Below are 20039 nucleotides of genomic sequence, written 5' to 3' on the forward strand. Positions count from 1 at the left end.
CTATTTTATTAGGCAAAGTGTAAAAGTCACATTCTTTTTTTCAAAATATGTAAAATAACTTCATTTCTATTGATACCAATGCTATTTTTACTTGCTATCTAAGTATAATCCCAAAGAAAGTTTTCAATGAAAGATAAACTACACAAATACAAACTCTGATAAAGTCTTATTAACAATAAATTCATTATAAAATATAATCTAACTTAAATATAATTATACTTTTATTCAACATTTAACAAAAGTACATTTGTAAATGTTATTAATTAATCAAATACATCCTGATTAATTTAAAAATAAATTGAAATGCCTGGTAAGTCATATCAGGCATTTTTAGTGTTTCAAAAAATATTTTAAGAACAAATATTGATCTAAAAATTTTCATATCTTTATTTTAATTTGTATTCATCAGTAACAAATTTTACATAATGCAGTTTTGTACAAACACACACACACATATATATAAAATAATCAAGTGTTGTTCAGTGTTTTTACTTATTTATATTATAAAAATATCAACTTTAACATCCAAACAGTGCTCAATAAAGGTAAATATATTTACAAAATTCTTATTTATGCAGTTTAAAGACAATAAACATGGATAAAATAATTAAACTGTAATATATATTAAGTAAATTATACATTCAAATCTCATTTGAGAGAACTTATTATATTTAAACAAAATCTTTTAATATTACTCAATTACAGACAATAATTGAAGGAATGCTAAAGGTTTATAAAAAATAATAAAAAATACTTTTAATATAAATCACCAAATATGTGATACAAGTAAACTGTATATCACAGAGCAGGAATTTATCTGAACTTTGTTTATTGTATTATTTATTTCATATTTTTTATATAAAATTCATTGAAATTTAACAAAATTAAAAATTGGTATTGTATACATTTTCAAAATATATATTTTATGAAAATAGTATAAATGTATATTAATGAATGTATTAACACTCTGGTAAGCTCTACCAAGATTTTGTATGTTGTAAATGTTATCTTGGTACTAACTCATTCCAAAAGTTGCAAATTCAGAACCTGTAAATAAATTATTTTTTCATCAAAATATAATTTAAAATTCAAAATTAATATATTTCTTACAATTACTTTAATATTTAATATGAATGTGTGCTTTTAACTTGACATTTTATTTTTGAACACTGTCGTCTTTGGTCGTGAGAAACAACAGCCCATTTGCCTTTGCTGCAACAGATATTCAAATGATTCCACAGTCATTAAAATATTTGCTACAAATTGCATTTCCCAACCAACAAGATCATAACAATTTTCAGCAATAATAAAAAGGTAATTCTAATAGAAATGTTGTCAAGTGATCAAGCACTAAAGAAACTGAAAAGTATTTCAATTAGGTTCATTCCTACTTGAATCACTGTATATCCTAAAGGTCACAACAAAAGTTTGGTGGACTATCTTGCCTCATCCACACACAGCTTTGATTATGCTCTTTTTCATTATTATCTAAACAGTCCTTTAAAAGAGCAATCTGCAGCAAGAAATTTGAGGATGGTGGCAATCTCTGAAGTTAACAGTTGTAATAGACTGCAAAGCACAACCACAAAGATATGTAGACTGTCAATCTCAGTGGTACAATAAAATTTGAAAGAAGACTACATTCAAAAATACAGGCTGTCCAAAAAGTTACTTTGCAGTGAAAAATTTGTAATGACATTAAAGTTATACATATGGCATTGCATATGAGATCTGCATCATGTCATAAAGGAAAAATTTAGACATTTTTATTTTTTCTAGAAATGACTGGAAAAGAGTTCTAGATTGTTCAATGTGAGTATATAAATAGAGTAACCAAAGGGCATTTTCACTATCTCACTGGAAATAGATGCATTGGCAATGTCTGATAATATGAAACTTTCAAAAGACTGATGATCTACATTTGCTTGGCATCATCATGATGGAGCTGCTTCAGTGGCGTAGTGAGAGAGGTGCAAAGGGGTGTATCATGCACCGGGTGCCACTCACAGAGGGGCACCCAAATGGTCTCCAAGACAAACTATATGTGTTTCTGGAGGGGGGTGGGGGCACCAATAAAGTGTTGGGCACCAGTTATGTTCACTACGCCACTGAGCTGCTTCCAAGTTCCAACTAACACTATCATGAAGGAACTCTGCTGTGAACAATTGGATTGTTCGAATACCAAGATCAAAGAACTTCATCCAAAAATTGACAAAGTCCAATACATCAGCACATAGAGCAAAGATGATCTGAGAGAAGCTGGTCAGTCTGAGCTATAAGGTTATGCCTCATCCAGCTTACATTCCAGATTTGATGCAAACTGACTACCATCTATTTTGTGCCCAGCAAAATCACATTGCCCAAAACTCAAGACTTTCTTCAAACACCAGTTATTCTAGACCCATGGGATTGAAAGTTTGCAGCAAAGATGGCAAGATGTGATTGATATTGATTGTGATTACTTACCAGGCTGAATTGTAATTGTTGTTGAATTAACTGTCAATGAAGCTTTTTATTCAAAATGTCTAAATTTCATCTTTACAACCTATAAATTCTATGTCCTGCATTTTCACTTTGTGATACTGGCATTACTGCTTGTTCAAAGACGTTCTGGTTTTGGGACTACAGTTTCTGGAAGACTTCTTTGCCAATTACATAATCTCCCATGGAATCTGGCCTGTTAAATCTCTGGACCTCATATAAATCCCCCAGATTTTGGAGCTCTGGGGGACATTTCTAGCATTTACTGTAAGGAAAACTGCAATATCATATGTAAAACTTTGATTAAAACTTTACTTAAACTTTTTCCATTGCACAGTAACTTTTCAGACACCCTGTAGTTTGCTGTATGTAACCAAAAATTCAGTTATGATTGTGAAATTATTTTTTTAAATTTTAAGCATTATTCAAGCCTACTGAATATTTTCTGAGCAATCCTCACATTTCCTAACTTGCAATCTAAAAAATATAATTTAAGTTTATGAGAATCAAATGAAAACACTAAAAGTTCAACATAAATTAGAAAAGAGATTGTACAAGCTATAATTTTTGTCATTAGCAACCATCCACAAAACATTCGGCTGATGGCAGCAAGAATTGTACAAGCTGCATAACACAGTTGCAATTTAAAGATGGTAAGACTTACATGGAACTGATGTTTTCTATTTTTCACATTCTAATTGATGTGTGATAAAATCTGTGTCCACTACCACCAATCAGAAACCAAGAGAACAAGTGAAAAGTGACATCCATTATCACTAAAACCCCAAGTAATTCTGCTTGCTGCTATAGCAGGAAATGTAATACCAATTCTTTTTTCAGATAAACAAAGCTTTATCATGAAACACTATGCATCTAGAGAGTACACTATTCTCAGAGACACACATTTGGCTATCCTCAAGATTCATATGCAAACTGTAATTGGCTCAAAATGATTTGGACTTCTGTGTACTAGTGTCTTGTTACAGTATGACCGTGCATAGCATCACATTGTACACCAACACTGTTAAAACCATCAAAGACTTGCAGTTTAAATGTACTTTATCCACATTCTCACCAGACTAAATCTGATGATAATGAAGGATGGTTTAGTCCAAAAACCATCCTCCATTATCATCCATTAAACCATTAAAAGAGACAATGAGTGAACAGAAGCAGTGCAGCACAGAACCAGATAAATTCTTTTCTAGAAAAATCTGGCTATAGTTAAAGACTGTAATTTTGATAAAATGGAGATTGTCAATGAAACACATTTATACAGGAAATTTTTTGTTCGTTCAAAATTCGAGAGACGAAGTAATTCTGACTTAGAATTTTTCCAAGATTTACATGTTTCTGCACAATATGCCAAAAGCCATGTCAGATAATTTTATAAAAAGTAAAGCAGAATTCCTCAAAATTTAGCTCAAATTATCTTTAAAGTGGCCCAAAAAGTAATAAGTTGCCCAAATGTAGGAACCTAGAGTCCTACAAATAACTCAATCTTCTACTTGTAGCCCAATCTTGCAATTCCAAAAACCAGCTGTATTTTATGAGATAAGAGGAAAAGCATGTAATCTATGGGTAAGATGACACCCAAAAATGTATTACTGTTAAAACAAACCTACATTAGAGTTGTTCTTGGTCGATTGTTCTCTTATAGCATGGGAGGCACTTCAATCTAAATGAATGAGTTAACATATGCATATCACAGTACAGACAGAATTTTCACTTCAATTTTCAAAGTGGCTGTATTTCAAACTAAGTAAATTCCTTAGCAAGTAAATCTCTGTATCCTGGCCAGGACAAAAGTATTGTTACAAGATAACAGAATTTCAAACTATCCAAGTTTGAATTAACAAGGATTTCCTGTACCTGTTTGTAACAATAGGAAAAATTATGGTTTTCTGGGATTCTGCTTTGTAAATGCAAGACCCAAAAATGAAGTATTTGTTTCATTAAATAAAATTAAACTTGCATAAGAAATTATTTAATATACTCATAATTTTGACTAATATAACATTTTACAAACAAACCTTTTCTTTCAAGATCCTTCATTTCCAAAATATCACTTTTCAATTTCAGTTTAAGAATTTCACGACATAATTCCTCTCTGGAAAATAATAATAATAAACAATTAAACAGTTAAACAACAAAGTAAATAATATTTTAAAATATTCATATTAAAAAACAAATTAACCATTATACTCCACTGTCAAAAATTGAAGTTCCAAACTATAATTTTGGCTATTTTATCAAAACAACTGAATAAAATATAAAAATTTTAAAAAAATGAAATTGACTCATCTAGTATATATAGTTGTAATAAATGTACTTTTTCTAAAAATATAAAAAATTTGTATTGTGCATCCAAATTTACTTGAGAAATACTTATATAAAATAAAATTTGCCTATTAGAAAGCAAAAAGACAATATACAAGTCAAATAAGTTGCTTACATAAGCCTGACAGACAGCACAATGAGATTTCTTTGAATGACTGCAAAAAACTTTGTTGCTTGCAAATGCTTTCCATATGCCTCATGTGTACCTGACTCAATGCAATGGACAATCTCAACTCAGGGTGCAAAGGAAATTGAATATCCATCCTACAATGATTTCACAGCTGTGGTAACAATTCAATGCAATTAACGAAGTATCAAGACCTTGTCAAGGTCACCGAAGTAGTACAATGCTAAGAGTAGACTTATTTAGCTTTAATCACAAGGTACTATAGATTGAATGTTGCAGGCAACTGTCTCCAGAGCTTTCTACAGCCACTGGGTTAAACATCAACAAGGCAAACCATATCACAGGCTCTATGAAGTTGACCTTTATTCCAAGAGACCTGTAGTTTGTATACTTCTTACCTTCCACATTCACAGGAACAGGACAACTCTTTTGGAAGCAATACTTTATTGATTTGAGATGGCATTTTAGTAGTCACACAATCCTCTATATGTTCAAGAGAAACAATTGAACATTGTATGTTACAGTGATGCAATCCTACTGCCCTGTCAGGCTTTTATGGAAAGTTGTTGGTCCTCACCTTTCTTTTAATAGACAATAGTACTCAACCTCACATGACAGATATTTTTCATAAGTTTTTAGGAAGTAAAGACATTCATAGCAAGGACTGGTCAGTCAGGTCTCCAGGTTTGATTGAACGTAATAAAGCTTGAAACTACCTGGAGAGGGAAGTTGGAAGACCTTGTATTTCCAAACAGGTACAGTACCTGAGTGTTAATATAACTAAACTTTTGTTATGGAATCATTTGAATATGTTTATTTATACTGGAGTAACCTTAAGAACTTTGCAGACAAGACTGCAACATACAAAGTGACATAAGAAAAAAAATAACTACAACAAAGCTCTCAGAATTCATGAATTCAAAGTTATGAAGTAAACGATAAAAGATAAAATTACTCAGAAAAGTGGAAAAATTCATCTCTTATTTTCATGAAAAATCATCATCATTAGGTCATATAACTAATTTTTATTCCAACTTATAACTTTTTCCCTACATTGCATGAATTGCTAAATATAAAGCTGTCTGATGCTTTAATTGACTTACATAAAATTGTTAAAATTCAATTGAAAAAAAATAAAATTTATTGTAAATATAAAACTATTTTGCTAAACTGACATCTCATAATTAATATTTTAGTAATACTTAAAATGTGAAAAAAACAATTGTGTTTGAAAACAACATTTGTAAATATTTTTAAAAATATCTTCACCTGCATATACAGTACATTACTGCAGTACCAATAATTTGTATCTATTAAAATCTATATTAGTTTTAGAATTTGTAAACTTGAAAAGTTGTTAAAGACCAAGTACTTATCTTTAACATCTATTTTAGTATATTTTAATATTGTTTATAAGTAAGTTTTAAGCTTAATTTAACCAATTACATTCATTGTTGTTCTGTAAAAATAAATATGTCAAAATTTCTCAGAAATTAAGCTGTTAATTGTTGACTGGCAACTGATTTATCGTCACAAAATTTAAATTTTTGTCTTGAAAAAACAGAGGAATGTTGTTTAGGATTGACATCATATTTTGGTCATAGTCATAATATCACTTCTGGTATCATATTACTAATAACTATTGGGTTGTTTGAAAAGTAATTTTGTTTTTTTATTACTAGAGGAATTAGATGTATTTTTACCAGCCAATTTTATTTTAAACCACATTTTCATTACATACTTCGACAGCTGACATTTTAAGGCTCATTTGTAAAAAATTTTGTTTGATTCTGTAGAATTGTTGGTTGGATTTTAAAGAAATTTTTTTTGAGCTTTTACCAGACAATTTAACAACTAATTCAAAAATGTACTGCCATCGAGTAAACAAATTGAGTAATATCATCAAACAGAAAAGGCCAGAATTGATCAACAAACAAAGTGTAGTGTTTTACCATGATAATGCCAAATTTCACACAAGTTTGGTAACTCGTCAGAAACTGTTATAGCTTAGATGGGATGTGTTATCATACCAACCATATTCACCAGATCGGGCGCACTCAGATTATTACTTATTCCGGTCTATACAATTTTTTTTTAACTGTAAGACATTTACTTGAAATGACAATGTCAAAAATCACTTGGATCAGTTTTTTGTAAACAACGATCAAAATTTTTATGAATGTGAAATCATGCTACTACCAGAAACAACGACAACAGGTATTTGACCAAAATGGTCAATATATAATTCAATAAAATATTTATTTATTATAAGAATATTGCATTTATTTTTCTATGGAAAAAACGAAATTACTTTCCGAACAACCCAATAATTCAATTAGTTTGCTATTATATAATAAACAATTAACCCAATAGTTATTACAAATACCAAAGGAACAGCTGGATTCTTTATCAAATTATAAGGCTAAATACTTACTGAGCAATTTTGCAGGAGATAGGCTATCAAGCCAACATCGCCTGTTAAATATAATAACAAATTAATTAATTAAAACTTAATTAATTAATTTGAGTGAAACTTGAATTTGCAACTCCTGCTTACCATGCAGAATTGGCAACAAATCTGCACGATAAAGGGAGTGTGGTTCAAGTTCAGCTCTGGGCTGATTATTTCTTCTAGAGTATTTTAAAATTTAAATTTAATTAATTAGTTTATTATTATATTTAACACATGGCAACCTGATGACCTGCCTCCTGTGTAACTACTTAGTAATTATTTAGCCTTAGAGCTCCACAAAGAATCCAATTGTTCCTTTGGTAGTTTGTCATTATTTTTAGAAATTAAAAAATGATAGTATTTAAAGTAAAAATTTAAAACTTGGCTGACAGTATTTAATATTTAAAAAAAAATATTACAAATATACATAGAAAAAATATTTTTTTAAAATTCTTGAAAAATAATAAATAAATAGTATTACCTATGGAGTTTGTCAACAATCCCCATCTTTTCCAAAGTAGAATCATTCATTCGAACTAATGAACGTCCTGAATTAAATTGAGATATTATTGTTTAATCATTAATTTCTGCTAATATTAACAATAAATTACATATTTTAACTAACAAAATAATATAAACTATAATAACAATTCAAGTGAAAATATTTTAACAAAAATTTCCAAAATTATAACAAAATAATTTTAAATTTAAATATCAGTTAAAATTAACTGGGATTAGTTAAGAAAAAAGTTTAGTTGTTTTATTCATATTTTTGCCATCATATTCAATTATGAAATAAATACATTACCAGTAATATCATGCTCAAGAAACAATCCAGCATACTGATTGTGATAATCCTGACAGTGACGTCTTAACCATTTTAAAACATCGGCATTACTCCAAAAGAAAACTGGTTTAGGACGAGTATGAGCTTTTTTCTGTCCATCTTTCTCTTTGCCTGGATTTGATACTGGCTGAAAAATTTTAAATATTAAGTATTAAATATTTTCATCTCTAAATCATTTCCAAATTTACAACAATCATCTTTCCACCTTACATTTTTCACAGAAATTTGAACAATTATTCCTTGAATGTTAGAACTAGATAAAGTTTGTTTTGTTTGAACATGAACTAAGAATTGAATCAAAACACAAGTAAGTCAATAATATTGTTTTGGGGGCCATCTGTGACAACCACTTGCCATTACCTTGGCAGTGATGTCACCACTGGCATAAAAAGAATAAAAAAATTGTGCATGCTCATGCTAGTGAGCTTGGACATTGTCACTTTGACCCCACTGTAACTCAAACACAAAGTCATGACTGCCATGTTTTATTACATTTTTGGGTTCCTCACCCCAATTAATTTAAAATGGGAAGGTTTTATCAAAATTAACCCCCAAGTTTGAAAATGAACTCAATGCTATAACCTATATAAAAATGGTTTCACTAATGCACCACCTTAATTAAATGTATACACTACTCTCTTCTACTTGTAATAGAATGTAATGAAAATATGAAACAGAAATTAGCAGTAGTGTATATATTTAATTGCATCTAATGCCTTTAATAAAAAAATAATTATTTGTTTTCAAATTTATTGATAAATTATTAAAAACTTGCTTAATTAAATTTATATCCTTTGTTAATCTTAACGTATTAGTTTCAATATCAATGTCTACAATTAACTAATATTGTACATGGTGATATCTGTTGAGATTATGTTATAAAAACTATATATTTTTAATTATTATAAAATAGCAAAAGACTTAATTTTGAAAGTAGAGACGAGTTTTAAAAACACTGTAAATGCTAATAAGTAAAATCTTCATTAAGTCTGACCCCTTGTGAGATATGACACATGACCACCTCCTATCTTTCCATCCCCTTGACCTTTCACAACCAAAATTTAATAGCATCAACACCCCTTACATACAAGCTACTGTGCCAAATTTTGTTTCTTTAGCTTCACCCCGTAATAAGATATTGAGTGAAATAAACACCAACACACATATCCACAGAATTTTTTTTGCTATTTTTTTTACTTTTTTGGATTCAGCAGGTCTCAAAACATGGAGATTTGCAAAAAAAACTTTGAGGATCAAATATGACCCAATTACCATACTTTCCCTTGTTATGTATATATAACAGCCGGAAAAGTAAAAATAAAAATCCTTAATAGTCTTTCAGAAAATGATTTACAGAAAGGCTATCTAAGTTGGCAGCATAGTATAAAACCGTGTATCAACACAAAAGGGAACTATTTTGAAGGAAAGTGTAGTTGATTTTCTCAACTTCTTAAATAAAAAGAGAAATAGACACAGTCTTGTTTTTTGTGTTGGACCTCATAATTCAATTCTTCATAATTACAAAATTTACCATTTCATAAGCTCAAACTGCATAACTGTTTTAATTGAAGTTATAATAGGAAAAACTGTTCAATGCTTTTGGCTATCACAATATCTCCAGTCAAATGATTGCTGTACTGAATCAGTGTACTTTACTGCTACTGTTGATAATTAATTTCTAAGTACTTTGGTATTAGAGGTAGGCACTTAATACCTACCTCTAGTACCAAATCAATACAGCAACCATTAGGCTTCTTATTAATACACATCAGGCTTTGGGATGTTCATAGATGTTTATATACACCATGCTGGGGTAAAGCAATAGCCGGCTCAGTGCCATAGTGTGTGATTATAGACCAAAAACATAGGAGTCATTCAGTTAGTAATTAGTGCTGTAAGTAACTGTGGATTGTTGTATCTATAATTAAATTTGTCTGAAAGCAGAGTCAGACAGAGGTCTGGGTACCATATTTGGCAATGCATCCACAAAGTAAGTGGGAGCTGTAGATTTGAGTCTTGCTCTGACAGATTCTTTTCTTCCAGAATTTTCTAAATTATTTAATAAAATATTAATTTAAATAGAATTATTAAATTTAGTAAGAGATGGAGCCTAATGCCTACCTCTAGTACCAAATTAGTTAGAAATTCATCATTAATAGTAAGAGTAAAGTTCTCAAATTCAATATGGCAATCATTTGGCTAGTTACTAATAAACATCAAGCCTTGAGATGTTCATAGATCTCCAGTTTTATCAGAAAAGAATAATTTGACCAAATGGTATTGTCATGAAGATAGAAAATTAACAACAAAGCATATCCATAGTGATATACTCTGTTTCTATGACAACACCTTTTGTCACAATGGATATGTTGCATTGTTGATTCTCTATCTCCATTGTAATGCTTTTTAAATAAGCCTAAAGATGGCAACAGCTAGAAATGTTTGCATAATTTTTTCTATTCATTCCAATTAAAGTGTTATTTGTATAACTTTTCTTTCTGATAGAGAATCCTTTCCTGTCTCAATTAAAATATTTAAAATATACACACCTTATTTTTATTTGTCATGTTGTCATCAGTTTTATTGTTTGCTGAAGACTCTTTCTGTCCTCTTTGAGAGCTATCTGCCATCATCCATTTTCATTTATTTTTATCTGTATTATACAAATAAAGTCAATAATTATCATTCAATATTGATTAAAGAATGCTTATTCAATTAAATTGATGTGATTAAATAAATAAAATATGACTAGAATAAAATATTATTTATTTATTTTCCATGTCATTAGTTCCATGTGAATTTGTAATATTTATTTATTGTATATAGTTTAGATTCTAACAAAAGCATAAATTTGCAAATAGTTCTTAAATTTAATTTAAAATCTTTTTGATTAGATCAGTGGTTCCCAGTTTCTCCTGCAGCAAATACTAAAATGTCCTCCAGAGGCCCCAAAATCTGGGGAGTTAGGTCTGGAGATGTAAAGGACCAGATTCAATGGGACATTATATGAATGGCAAAGAAATCTTCCAAAAACTGTAGTTTAAAACCAAAATGTCCATGAGCAAGCAGTAATGCCATCTATACAAAGTAGTGTTACTACCCGTCCGGTTTTCACCCGAACAGTCCAGGAATTGACTCACTATCCGGGTGAACTATTAATTTTGTCCGGGAATTTCATAGAAATTGTGAAATTAAATGAAACAAAGTTCTTGCAAATATTTTTATAAATTTACACCATTTGAACAGTGAAAGACCTCATACTCACTGAAACTCATCTGCCATTCCACCATGTTACTCTGATTATGCCAACGTGTGACGCGCAACCTGCCTCTCGACATTTTTTTTTTGCTTGTACATCCATACACATCTTCTATGGAGCTAAATTATCTGTTCTTTCTTTCTTAATTTAGGTTACATAAGTTACTCCTACACAAGTCTCTAGTCCCTAACTGTAACTGATTTAGGATCAGCATGCATATTATTCTTCGCATTGTAAAATGACATTGCCCAAAGCATCAGGAACTTCTGTTCGAACAAACTTGACCTGCCGTCTGGGTCAGAGATTTTGTAAAGGTGGCAACACTAATGCAAAGTGGAAATGTAGGACAAAGTTACTGGTCTTGTATGCAATGCTGCATGTATTATGTATAATGTCATTACAAATTTCTCACTGTATAGTCATTTTTTGAACATCCTGTATTATGTCAAATAATTTTACTTCTCAATATAAATTTGATATGCTTTTACAATACTTTTTCTTTTTTCTTCATTAGTCTCATCTCCTACATTATGAAACACACAAGATAAAAATAATTATTGTCCTTTCTCATTTAATCCTACTATTTTATCATTATCCTTCATTGTAAGTTTAATCAATTAAAGTATTAAGAATTTACTTTTTAAGTATTTTAAAAAAACTTAAACATGCTTCATTTATCAAGTGTTACAATATTTATTAAAATATCTAAGTTATTTCTATAAACATTGAAAGCTCTAATATATATCCAAATTGTTCATAGAGTTTGCAATGATAAGTAATCAGAAAAAAATTGCTAGAACAAAACTAAAACATTTGCTCTGTCATTAAATTTGACAGAAAGATAAAGTAAATGGATCAATTCTAGAACATTCTGACGATAGAAAGGTCAGAAAACAAACTGAAAGCAAAAAAAATTTTTTCCTATACTGGCCCATCATATACTGCATACCTACAAAAATAGCCATTCTCATAGGGCCCAAGGTTGTGATTGCACTTTAAAATCAGTATATAACTCACTCCATCACATAGCCTGCACCCCCTTTCAAACTGTCTTTTAAATACAGATAACCTGCAGATTATATGCACAAAAATACAGTATATGATTTTATTACATAAGACTACATTAACAAACAAGTTAATTAAAACTGATTTACTGTAGTAAGAAATCAAATTGAACAAATAAAATCAGTAAGAGCTTACAAGCTTATAACTCATCATCACGTCAAACAACACATTTTTAAAATTTTGCTTTTATCATCATCATCATCAATCATCATCATCATCAACCCTGGGCTCATTGCACGTTGGTGTCATATGCCTTTTCCACTATTTTCTTCCATTTCTCTCAATCCATTGCCAATCTTTTCAATTCCCATACATTCGTTCCACATAGGGATTGCAATCCAGCAGTGTTTTGAATCCAGCTGGATTTTTGCTGGATTGAAATCATTCCAGCTGGATCCAGTGCGAATCCAGCGTTGGTGTATTTTTGGTGCAATAAAGTGTTATCTATCTATCTATCTATCTATCCTGCAGTTAATGTTTTTTTAATGAAATAAAACATTTAAAAAAAATACTTTAAAAGCTTTTATTATTTAGACTGGTCACTATAAATCAGTAAAACTTCTTACACATTTAGGTAGTAAAATTAATTTTGGTTCGGTTTAACATTTGAGATAGAGATAATTAACTTTAAACGTTTAGTTAGATTATAATTATAATGTAATCTTTAAGTTAAATAATAGCAAAGGTAATTCTACTGATTAATTTATATTAATATATTATAATAATGTAAGGACGGATAATCAGTGGCTAAGTGGCTATCAGTCTTACCAGTTTTCATATATATAGGCTCTACATATTAGTCTGTAGTTATTTATAGGTATGTAAAACTATGTACTGGAAATAGAATAAGTTAAATAAACTACACCTTTATCAATCCAGCAAAATTTAATAAAATAATAACATTTTCAATCGTTTTTAACGATCTTCCTCGGTTACAAAAAAAATAGAACATTAAATATAGAACATAAAATGTGTTCGGAATAAATATGAAAATTAACGGAAAACGGCCAAACGAACAAAATATAGATAAATAAACAAAATAAATAGCGGAAAAAATATATAAAAGGTTTTTTTTTTTTAACTGACAGTACTCAGAAACATCTGTAAAGCAATCTAGCAGCCGAACTGTCGCCAAATTTGGGAGAGTGACTAAGGACGACATGGAAAAGAGATTCCGCGAAGAAAAAAGTAGTACCTAAATTCACCGGTAGAGGAGGATTTGGCACTGTTGTAGCAAAAAAGCTACCAGCACTTCACTGAAGAAAGGGTCATCAGTCGCTTTTTTCCACTTGCATGGCCGCCTCGCTCCCCGGATCTAACCCCGTGTTACTTTTTCCTGTGGGGTTACTTAAAGTCCAAGGTCTATCTTAGTACTGTCCCAAACTTGATGACTTTGAAGGACAACATTTCTCGAACTGTGATAAACATTCCTGCGGACATGTTACGTTCGGCCATAGAGAACACGGTGTTCAGGATGCAATGCCTTTTTCAGCAGGACGGTGATCACATTGAAGAAGAGAGAAAGTTATTTGCTGATTAATTAAACTTTCGTTATTACACTGAAACCTCTGTCTGATTATTCATTCGTGTGTTTGTTAATTGCAGCTGGATTTTATGCAGATTTTTAGCTGTTTTGCTACAACAGCGCCAAATCCACTCCTACCGGAAAATTTGGGTACTACTTTTTTCTTCGCGGAATCTCTTTCCCATGTCGTCCTTAGTCACTCTCCCAAATTTGGCGACAGTTCGGCTGTTAGATTGCTCTACAGATGACTCTGAGTACCGTCAGTTTAAAAAAAAACACCCTGTATATAAGATCCAATGAAACCAGCATTGTCCGCTAATAACATTAATTAATGTAAAAGGATCTCCACATGATAGACAATGAGTCCACATCTCTATGGTTTATACAACCAGTTGTCATGTGCGCCTTGCAGATTTCCAATCTCTCAAGATGTTTGACCGTTTGCCTATTCGTCGTCGTTTTTATAATTGCCACTTGATCCCATTGGACGTTAACATCCTTCTGTCTTGTGTATGATGCCAGCACAGTGTTGTCAAGGTTCTTACTGATTGTATATTTGTGCTCTTGAGCCTTTGTTTTAAACTGCGCATCGTTGCACCCACATAAACAAGCTTGGAATTGAAACGTTGGTGGTGTAAAGGCACCGAATATATACCCGTTGTTGAATTCCGATCCTCTTTCTTTTTATCGTTTCTTAAAAGTTTGAAAACAGTGGGATTAGGTCGGTATATAATACGAAAATTATCAGACCTGGCAGTACATCTATGTATCTTGTTTTAAAAAATGGGATGTAATTAAGCACTATTTTTTTTTTTATATTTATTCCAAACACACTTTATGTTCTATAGTTAATGTATTTTTTTGTAACTGAGGAAGATCGTTAAAAGCGATTGAATACGTTATTATTTTATTAAATTTTGCTGGATTGATTAAGGTATAGTTTATTTATGAGTAATTTAATTATTAGTGTTAGTAAAGTAGTGAGTAAGTAATTAGTAGCAGTCTAGTAGTCAGCAAAGCGGCAACGCGATGACATAGACTTTTTCGCAATTATTTAGAAAGTTAATTGAGTATTTGCGGATCCGCAGCGCTGGATCCAGCACTTGGTGCTGGATCCAGCAGGCCGAAGAATGCGCTGGATCCAGCTGGATTGCTGGATGAGGGATCCAGCAATTGCAATTCCTAGTTCCACACCATTTCTTTACGTCATCAATCCATTCTCTATATGGTCTGCCTCTTTTGTTGGATCCATCCATAATACCATAGACGAAAGTCTTAATTTTTCTGTTTTCATTCATTCTTTAATGTGTCCTTGCTTTTATTGATCAGGCAAAATCAGTACTATATTTTTTAAAGTATCTAAAAAACTGTTTTTAAAAGACTTTTATAGCATTGCAAAGCTATAAGTCTTTTAAAAGCATTGGAAGAATTCTTTTATTTTGACTTTTTATTTTTAATAATGATTACTATAGTTACTGTATCATTATATTTACATCAATACAACAGTTTATTGCTCTTATAAGCAAAAACAAACTGGCACACATAAGAACATACTCTTATTTGCACTGAAATACAGTATGTAATTCAGCCAGTATTGTTTGCATTCTATGATATTTTTGAAATAAGCTATAATAACAGCAATTTAAACTATTGTGTAGAGAGTAAATAACAGGTTAAAACAATCATTGTTTAAAGACCTGATAATGAGTACACATGATCAGTCTACGGTGAGAGTGATAGCATGAAAAGATAGCTTAAAAATTTTACTTACCCAAAGATGAAAACAACAAGTGATATGGTTATAATAAGCAACATTTCATAAGTATATTTTAACTGTTAAATATTGGAACCTGCTATTTGTGATAACAATATATGTGATTAAATGGAACAAACAAGCTAAGTGCAGACATATTCCTTTGAATGATATAGCATTGTTTTCTTTGTGTCTAGCCATATAGTGTTACAATTGTTTGAAAGGCATCATACATATACCACATATAAAACATCACACCAATTACTGTTACATAGATGTAATTACATCTTTAATTAGGTTACAATCTTAATTTTCATTCTCTGAATCATTCATAAGTGAATGTAATTAAGGTAGGTAAATAAATTGAATCAGTTTATATCTATAATAATTTCTTAGTTATTAGTTTATATAAATTGTTCTGTTAGTTTGAATCACATACTGAGATTAGAAGTAAATAGGATTCACTAATTACGAATAAGGAAATATTTTTACTTATTAATTTTCTAATTAACACTAAATACCTCATGAATTTCTTTCTGTACTTAACATTCTCACACAAACAGCAACAACCCCTAAACAAACATCTACACCCTGAATGAGCATTAGTTCTAAATTATGCCGCTGCGGCAAGCAGCGCCAACAGCCCTACTCACGATTTGTAGTATTTTCTGGTCATAATTACAAATTAAAAATGCTTTATTCGTAATTACTATTAGTTAAATTTTAAGATAGACAATTTACTTATTAGTGAATGATTTTTACATAAAAAAATTAATACGATAATGTTTAGAACGGAATGCTCTTAACTTGTAAGATTATAAGATGGGAATTATCAATAAAATAGAATATAAGGCGACTTAAAAGTTGATATTTTCTCACTCTGAGATAAGCTTCTGGAAATATTTTCTGGCTACGAACTTCTACAGTTTCAAAGTTATTGATATGTCAGGTCTGTAAACAAGAAATCATTATACAGTGAAACTTCCATTAACGAGCACTATCAAATAGCAAACACCTGTACTTAGCGGGCATTCTTACAATCCCCAGACCTTTCAAATAAGACATTTATATTTACCTTTAAATAGCGGACGCTGACATCCTTAGCCAACCTTACGAAAACGAAAAGTCCCGCCTTCAATATTCTGAAAGAATTAATTATGTACGAAATATTTAAAAACTAAAGCAAGGAATCGGTTCAAATAGCCTACTCTTTCAGAAGACGAATTTTGACCGTAGGAGTCTAGTAAAGACGCTGAAAATGGGAGTGGAAGAAGGACAGGTTGGGAAAAGCCGAACAATACTAATCTGGTGAAGTTGTCGATCATCACTTATCGTTATACATATTGATGTTATATTTACTTCTGTCTTATTGTTGGAATTAAGCTTGCGGTACCAAGAAACCATAAACTTTTCCCGCGTTATTCATTCATTTGGCAAGAACCACAGTACACCAGTAAAAAGAAAAACAAAAAAAAAAAAAAAAAAAACACTTAAAACGGTTACAACAGCATTTATGTGGCAAAAGTTCAAAGGTCGTGTTACGAAGGCGATTTGCCGTAAGAAGTTATTCGGTATTCTCGCATTCATGATGTCGTTTATGATCTTAACAGTTTTGTGGTAACTTAAGTGTAATTGGGCTGCAAATTTGAAAAAATTGTAGATCTATAAATTCCCACTATCTTTCCTTAATCTCGGAGTTATATGAACGGAGTTATATGAAATGAAATCCGAGACCTGATGTGGAAACCTTATGGTCAGGAGACCCCGATTAACTATATAAGAACTTCCAATGCAAACCGAAAGTTACGTTATTTCAATTCAAAACTTTTCCCTTGAAAGCAGTTAATGGATGACCGGCACTACTCTATTGTTAAAGGAAAGGTATAATATACAGGGGCAAGACACTACATTACTAATTTGAGGTGAAGAGTATATATTTTAAATTAAATAAATTAAAAATATGATTAAAAATTGCAGCACTACATTGTGATGATGTCACAATAAATAAATATTTGTTCTTATATCGATTTTTATTAGTCGCTTAAATCATAAAAGATATTATAAATGCAAGAATATCGAACACATTGCCTACCCCTGGAAATGGCTAACAATTTGCCTTCGAAACTCGACATTCGAACTCTCACCGTCTAAACCGACCTACATCTGCCTTTCGTTAATAATAACAATTTCACTTTTCTTTTACGTTATTTCTGCCCACGTCGTTGTTGATGAATTAATAGTTAATCAACATACGAATTTATACGTTTTGTCGTAATTTTTATGTTCCATTTAAAGCGTACCGTCAAATCTGTTTGCTATTTATAATTCAATTAAAATAAGAGTTTTACAGGCGAAAAGATAAATAATATAATGTATACACACCCCGTATTTTAATTACATATGTTATATATATTGTCTCCGATAGAATAATATATACTGATATTGGGAACGTCGCTATTAAAAAAAAAAAAAGAAAAATTCTTTCTTGTGATACGAAGATAAACACAACTTGCCAGTGGCGCACCCAGGGGTCCTGGCACTCCAAAGTAAAAAGAAATGAAACACTAGTAAATTTTCCAAAAATATTTTTCTAATTAAAATTTATTACAGTATTATTATTATTTATTATATTGTCTCGTGTGTTCTATTTTTATATTATTGTGAATTAGCGGTCACATAAAGCGGAAATTTTATTGAGTTCTCATTAAAAACTTTTTTATTCGTTTAATTCGGCTCCCCAAGATTAAATCTTGACTGCGCCACTGCAACCTGCACTTAAATACTTTAATATTTTTATCACTGTTGTTGCCTTTATATGCTTGCTTGCCTTAATATGCCCGTTTAAACGTTGACTATATTTTAAACCACACTCCCTACATTCCATTTTATTAAGCTTATAATGGTGATATAAGCTAATAATGATAAACGCGCTTGTTTTACTCTTCGGATCGGGCGAAAAAGCTGACGCCACTATGCGGAAGAAATTGGCATTAATGCTCGCTCGGAGTCTAGACATTTATCCACTCCTGAATAAAAACTACATCGTACCAAAATGCACCACTAGAGGCGCTTTCGTCTGTTTCTTAAAATAAAAAAAAATTATCAACATTATTATCATATTAATTTTATCTCTTAAAAAATAAACAAACAATAAGTATTCTTAATAATATTTAATTACAATTATAAATATATTGTACAAACATTAATATTAAGCGTTTCCCAAATTATTGGAATAAAATTTATTTTTATTGCATTAATTTTTATTTACAGATTTTAAAATTTTAATTATGTACTATAAATTTTATTTATATTTAAAATAATAATAAGTACATAAATAATATTTTCGTTTTTATATTTTACAATAATCTCGCTCATGCGCAATCATAAAATAAAGATTCCATTCAATTCGAATTGAATTATAAAATAACGAATTTACCTTATTTATTTACAATTAATTTTCACATTAGGAAATTTTAAAATATTTATCATTAATTAAACGTCTTTTAATATCATAATATAATTAAGACTTAGACGATTACAATTAGCCATGTTAATGTAAGTATTCAAGATTCTTATTGGTCCATTTGTTAACAGCGTTTGTATCATTGACCAATCGTAAAGGACAAGTGAAGTGGCAATTTCAGTTTTAGTTTCCTACTTTATTTGACGAAACGTCTTGAATTTTTCGTATAATTTAATAAATGAAAAAATTAATTTAAGGTAATTTTTTATGAAAACAAATAATTTTTTTACTTAAAATTAATAAATATAAGCATTATATATCCATTATATGAATACAGATTTAATAATTAATTTTTTGAATAATTTTAGTTAATAAATTATTCATTTGTGGATTTAAATACATTTTTTGTTCTTTATTTTCAAGGAAAATTATTATTAATCAATGATCGAATGGAGAAAACCTTTAATTCAATAAATTCTGTGTGTAAAATATATTTAAAAGGTCATCCTGTTGAGATGCTTTATCATCATTACAACTATGAAGGAAGCATCTGCTCAATGCCAAATCCTTATTCATGCTACTTAGAATTTATCTGCTTATTTCTCCCCCATTCACTGCACAAATTCTTATTATTTTCTTGTGATCTACTGCTTATATCTTCCATGTTGATGGTTAAAAAACATTAAAGCAGTTTTTAGGTCTTTGAATGTTGTAGAGTTGAGGAATT

The 20039-nt window shown here is 30.3% G+C and overlaps 2 protein-coding genes across 5 annotated transcripts in view; one reads left to right on the forward strand and one right to left on the reverse strand.

Moving 5' to 3' along the window:
- Positions 1-363: 363 nt before the first annotated feature.
- ave (Protein aveugle) lies at positions 364-16442 on the reverse strand. Of its 2 annotated transcripts, none has more exons than XM_067264901.1 (6): positions 16371-16442; positions 10797-10900; positions 8209-8374; positions 7882-7948; positions 4515-4591; positions 364-1047 (listed from the first exon to the last, which is right to left on the reverse strand). In XM_067264901.1, the coding sequence occupies exons 2-6, from the start codon at positions 10878-10880 to the stop codon at positions 1016-1018; spliced, it is 426 nt and encodes a 141-aa protein (XP_067121002.1). In that variant the 5' UTR covers positions 10881-10900; positions 16371-16442; the 3' UTR covers positions 364-1015. The 2 variants fall into 2 exon arrangements, with proteins under 2 accessions (XP_067121002.1, XP_067121009.1); XM_067264908.1 differs by lacking the exon at positions 16371-16442 and adding an exon at positions 16135-16197.
- A 2803-nt stretch (positions 16443-19245) lies between these two features.
- The window catches only part of LOC136970390 (NFX1-type zinc finger-containing protein 1-like), a 44203-nt gene continuing 43409 nt past the window's right edge, over positions 19246-20039 (forward strand). For 2 of the 3 annotated variants that reach the window (XM_067264832.1, XM_067264844.1), the window contains exon 1: positions 19246-19569. The gene's annotated coding sequence lies outside the window, so the exon portion shown is untranslated. The remainder of the gene's footprint in view (positions 19570-20039) is intronic. The other variant, XM_067264839.1, reaches the window with a different exon arrangement.

Source organism: Centruroides vittatus, unplaced genomic scaffold, assembly GCF_030686945.1.
Source record: "Centruroides vittatus isolate TY-2023 unplaced genomic scaffold, ASM3068694v2 contig_1048, whole genome shotgun sequence".
NCBI classification, from domain to species: domain Eukaryota; kingdom Metazoa; phylum Arthropoda; class Arachnida; order Scorpiones; family Buthidae; genus Centruroides; species Centruroides vittatus.